This window comes from Equus caballus, chromosome 1, assembly GCF_041296265.1.
Source record: "Equus caballus isolate H_3958 breed thoroughbred chromosome 1, TB-T2T, whole genome shotgun sequence".
Classification (NCBI taxonomy): Eukaryota; Metazoa; Chordata; class Mammalia; order Perissodactyla; family Equidae; genus Equus; species Equus caballus.
Window position 1 is genome coordinate 121,397,436 of NC_091684.1, and position 5,725 is coordinate 121,403,160.

Here is a 5,725-nt window from a genome sequence, read left to right on the forward strand (position 1 = left end):
CTCTCTGCCTAGTGACTTTGGCATTTGGCTGAAAGAAGTGTACAGGAGTTACAGTTGCTGCAAGGAGTCAACCCAGCAGTGAGGGAAGTATTAGGGCATTAAACAAAATCACCAGCACCCTGCCATGGCCAGAATGACAGCTGTGGCCCTGCTCCAGAAAAGGAACATCCTAGAATAGCTCTGTAATTTTAAATTTAAAGGGGCAGATTTGTTTGGATTTGGCAGAAAATTTTGGGTGAGGGGGAGGTAAAATTTTTTAACAATTCTAAAATTTCTAAATAGACACCTTGGCAGTGGGTAAAAGGTGGCATCAAATCCAGGTCACCCTTGCCTGAGTTATTGCAGAAATGCACCCCCCCACCTGTGTTATTGCAGAAATTCCTCCCCCACCCCACCACCATGGGAGACTTCACAGCAAGTCTATTAAACTGGGGATGGATTCCAGCTCAGCACAGGTGAGGCTTCTTGAGCATTTTTAGCACCTGCATCCACCTGTCAAGTAATGCCATTAAGTATTGGGCACCCTAGTTTCCAATCCCAGTTATAGTTTCCTCACCCAAATGTTAACTCCCAGTTTACTTCTTTGGGGGTTATGTGACACAGTCCTTCCCCTCATTATTTATCTTCCCCAGAAAAGGTTCTGGCTTTGACCAAACGGTGTTTTCTAATATTCTGAAGTTTGAAGGACTCCCAGTCTTATTAAAGGCCAATTTCTCTCCCTTGCCCTTGCAGGATGAAAGTTTCATAATGAGATTGCTCTCCATTCACTGCCCTTCGCACCCACCCATTCCACCCTCTGAGGGACTAGCTAGTGGCCCATTACAACTCAAGAACTGCTGGATCACACGTGTCCCAGAAGGTGATCTTCCCACCCCAATCCTACCTCCCTCTCCCAGGTGTCCCGTGTGCCTTCCTCCAGTACCACTGGTCACAGAAGACTCCTTCACCTCAGTCCAGGGAGGACCATGTTACAAATCTGGGCTTCACTGCTAAGCAGGAATATGACCTGAAGAGTTGCATTAACCACTCTGAAACAAAATTTCTTAACTTGTATAATCAGAATATAGTTGCTTTCTCTACGAGATTAATGTGAGAATTCATTAGAAAACTAAAAGCCCTCGCAGTGTGTGTGTGTGTGTTGTGGGTAGGGAGACAAGAGTATAGACTCTAACATGGAATTCTTAAAGAGAAATAAACTAAAATGCAGGAGGTAGGGGGATGGTTGCAGGCAGCTGGGGAAAGGTATAGGCTCTGGACTCATCCTGTCTGGATTCAAAGCCTAGCTACTCTTCTCATTAAGCTTTATGACCTAGGGAAAGTTAATTACCTCCTTTTTTCCTGTGTTTCCTCCATGGTGCAGATGTACTAAGTGCATGCCTCACAAGGTTGCTGTGAGGATTAAATAAAAGGAGAACATGCATGTAAAGAGTATAGTATACTACCTCACTCTTTAAGTGCCCACAAAAGACAGCTATTAATTTTAATAAAATGTATAAAACACAAGAAAGGAAATTACTCTAAATATTATGTCCATGTGATTATGAGCACTTTTGCTTTTGTTTTTTATACTTTTCTACATTTGTTAGTTTTGAAATGAACATGTGAGTTACATTAAAAAAAAAACCATAAACTTTACACACTTATGAGTAATGATGAGTAGAGATTTTCATACCATATTAGATGAAAGTTATATTTGTACACTTTTTAAAATGTCTCATTCCCCACCCACACAGCTTTGCTAAAAAAATAAAGTACACTTTGCCAAAAATGATTGTATCACAAGAATCTTTAATGTTTACTTTAAAGTTTACTCATGGTGGGTTTGTATTTGTGTTTAGTAAAGTGTGCCAAGTGCCCACATTGAGACCATTTCAGTTCACATCACTGCACTCCACACGGATGTTTCCTGCGCCCAGCGAGGTCAGAGAAGGGCCTTGACTTTTCTCTTGGTGAGGCCAGCTTTACTGGTGAGTTCTTCCAAACTCTCCAGGAACAGTCTACCCTAATACACACCATCCGTCCCATATAAAAGAATAAGGTGGAAAATTTCTCAATGTATTTCATAAGTTTAGCACGTCTCTGGTACAAAAATTCAAGAAAGGTAGCACAAAAAGCGAAAGCACCAACCGAGCTTACTTATAAACAAACATGCATAAATCCTACACTCTACTCAATAGTACTGAAATGAATACAACATTGCATTAAAAGGTATAAAAGCACTGTACTGAAAACAAAGTTACACGTGAAATACTGCACAGTAAATCCTGAATACTCTAATGTCCCACCCCACCCTTCCACCGCCCTGGTGAGGGTCAGAAACCATTAATTTGCCTCCAGACCTTGCTAGTCCTCGGAGACACTGCTGCGGGGGCAGTGGGCTGTGGGATCGGCCTCCCGCAGGGCTCTGGCCTCCTCCAGAGCTTCTCTGTATCGGGAAGGCCAGGCCTGGGGGTCTTTTTTAAAGACCCTGGCTAGGAACTCCATGATTTGCATCTTGGTGATTTCGCGGCTGGCACGGGAGCCCCAGAAGAATTCGTACTCTGGTGGCTCAACGTGGGGTACGCGCTGGTACTTCAGGTAATTCTGCTGGACGAACTCCTCGGTGATGAGCTTTCTCACATCTCCAAAGGTGGAGTGCTTCTTCCAGGGCCGCAGCCCCAGGATGCGCAGCACGTTCCAGACAGCACTCTCTCTGGCGCCGCGACCCTTCACATAGATGAGGCTCAGGATCATCAGCAGGAGGCCTGTCATGGGCATGCGGTTGCTCAGCGCCACTCTGTCCAGCTCCTCCGGCTCCAGCGCTTTGACGAGCGAGAACTCCATCGTGTGCAGGCTGGTCAGCCTAAGGTGTAGCCCAAACACTCGGGCGAGGATGAGGCTGGTGCGCCTGAGAATGCTTCTGCACCATTTCTTGTAACTACCGATGACATCCTTCACCATGTCTGGAAACCAGATGATCATCCTCTTCTGGTCCTTGACCAGCACGTACCACATGAGCTCATGCGCCTTCTGCACCAGCTGGGCCGGGGCGGGCGGCGTTGGGCTGGGCTGGGCAGCGCTTGGGGCCTGGTGGGCGCGGCCTTCCTCCGCGGCCTGCTGCAGGGCCTTCGGGTCTCCCTCTTCGCTTGGGGCCTGGGATGGCGGCAAGGCCAGAGAGGCGTCGGTCGGGCCTAGAGGAGGGCTCTCTGGCCCTGCAAGGGTCGCGGCCTGAGACGCGGGTGGAGAGGGCCCCCCGGGAACCCCAGGGCTGCCGTACACCTCAGAGTTGGAGGGCTCGGCTGTAAAGTTGGGGTCGCACACATCCTTACTTTGTTCGGACATGTCTGCTCCGTCTGACAAGGGCACGGCCTCTGCGTCCAGGAGCTCCTCGACGGTGCACTCCCTCCACGGAGTCCTGGAGAGGAAGTGCGCGTTGCTGCGCGCGGCGCCTTCCGCAGCGGCCTGGCTGGGCGGGGCGGCGGCGGTATGGGCCACTGCGCCTGCGCGTCCACTGCCGCGGGCGGAGCTGCCTGGGTGGGGCGGGGAGCCCGACGGGGCGGGTGTGCAGTGAGACCACCCCCCCAAGGAAGGTAGTGTCGCCGCTCAATATTGGCAAAGGCGACCCCCAGGTGTCCTGTTTGGGCTAAGGAGGTCTTGAGGAGGAGGGGAGAGGGATGGGTGAGCACTGGAGAAGGAGCCAGTTTAAAGAGAGAGATGGTAATTTAAGCTTCTGAGATGCTGAGTTTGACTTTCTTATTCAACTGGGTATATCCGGAATCAGATTAGATATGAGTCCCAGAAAAAGGTCTACGCTGGTCTGTAAACTTGGGTTTCATGACAGCGAGTGTGAGAATTTAAACTGAGAGGACAATTAGGATTGTCCCCCACCAAAATATGTAAACTGTGAGGAGGATGCCTGAGATTGGAATCCTGAGAAATACCAATAAAAATTGATGGAATCCCTACCAAATCAGAGGGCTTATAAAATGAGAAATGCAGAATGTAGTCAATCCATATGCAAAGACAGCTTTCTGGGATATAGTATTCTAATGACCTTGTTAGTGTTTTAATAGTCTTTGACTTTGGTTTTCCACTTCCCTTGGGTCTTTTTGATTTCATGTTAATTTTTCCATTAAGATCCTGACATACAAAGATTTCAAAATTTATTATCACAAACTTGTCTAATGTCTTTTTTCCCCGTTTGCCCAGCACCCTCCTTCTCCTGATGACTGTTATGACCTCCACTTTGTGTTCATATGAACCCTTCACCTTCTCACAGGACCCCACCTCCACCTTCTCGCAGCAACTAACTGTTCCCGTGTTGGCAGCGCACGCACATCCCTCCCAAGACTTTTCTTTTCTTTCTTTCTTTCTTTTTTTTTTTTTTTTAACATGGGTTCCATAGATCATGTCTGGCAGTCTCTCTCAGATGATCAAGGATATGAGATGCAACATACTGGTGGTTGTGATTTCCAGTTTCAGAAAACAGATCCACAGTGGGCAAAAACAAAATGAAACAAAACTCTCAGAGAAGCAACCATGAAGAAAGGGACAGGTGTAGGAGCCTCTGGATCCAGGGTTCCTGAGGCTGACCAGCATCCCTGGTCTGAGCCAGTGTGGTCCCTCTGCCCCTCATGGATTTCCTCAAGCCAACACCTTCTTAAATATGCTGTCTTGAGACTGGATATTGTCACTTGCAACCCAAAGCATATGGAAAAGAGTGTATTGACATTTCTAGAGACCTAACTTCGTTTGCTTGTATCTCTTTATAATTTTCCCTTTATTTTCTCTGAAATAGATTGATTTTAAAGGGTTTCCATGCTGTTTCACTATCTTTGGATTTTCGTGCTTGTATCACCTTTAGCAGGACCGGTCCCACATCAGCCCCTCCAATAGGTCTCCTTAAGCTTTCATCTCACAAGAGTAGTTTCTACAGATCTTTCAGATATGTCAGATGGATTTTTTCCCATTTATCCTTTTTCTTCTTCTTTAGTCCATGGATTTCTACTTTTTTGAGTACATCTTTCAGAGTTGCATGAGTTATATGTTTTTTAAAAATTATTTACAAGTGGCTCTTGAATCAATTTCTTGCCCCATTGTTAAGAATGATCCTCATTTCTCACATTTGGTCTCCATTAATGTTCTTCCTCTTTTTTCCTTTCATTTGGATAGTCTTTTCTAAGTGTTTGTGTTAAGTATTTAGTTCACTTAAGGTATTTCTAGTAGTGAAAATGTTAGAGCCTGTGATTTAAATCTCAGCTCAGCTTTGGCCATGTGCCATAATTTTTGCCATTGTGAGGTTATTAAAATTACATCCTCACACTTCACCCTCCTAGATTTAATGAATTCACTAAATTAAACCACAGGTTTGGGCACAACACTTATAAAAGTATAAAACACTTGTTTATAAAAATTATGAAAGTAATTATAAGAACAATTATAAAAACACACCGGTTATAAAACTATAAAAGCACCTAGTTTAGCGAGATATCAGAGCTCTTTCCAGAGAGCTCCCTGGGTTTCAATTGCTGCCTGAGCCAGACTGGACCTTGTTCTAGTGAAGTTGCGTATGTCCAATAGTGGACCACTACTTCTACCACAGCTCACTTCACACATTACTGCTAACAGGAAAATTGTTTAATACTGCCTCAGGGCCTGTGGATTAAAACCACTATGAAGGATTACGCTCAGCGGGTTTAAAGCACTCGGACTGATGCCCAAGTTTGATACCAAGTACATAGTAGAT

The 5,725-nt window shown here is 45.7% G+C and overlaps 1 protein-coding gene across 1 annotated transcript; it reads right to left on the reverse strand.

Annotated features, from left to right (window-relative positions):
* Window positions 1-1,768: 1,768 nt before the first annotated feature.
* NDN (necdin, MAGE family member) lies at window positions 1,769-3,467 on the reverse strand. The gene has a single exon (XM_001492612.5). The coding sequence runs from the start codon at window positions 3,319-3,321 to the stop codon at window positions 2,344-2,346; it is 978 nt and encodes a 325-aa protein (XP_001492662.1). The 5' UTR covers window positions 3,322-3,467; the 3' UTR covers window positions 1,769-2,343.
* Between the last annotated feature and the right edge of the window lie 2,258 nt (window positions 3,468-5,725).

Bases quoted from the DNA above. Each gene is read 5' to 3' on its own strand.
- NDN (XM_001492612.5), bottom strand. From the start codon at position 3,321: ATGTCCGAACAAAGTAAGGATGTGTGCGACCCCAACTTTACAGCCGAG.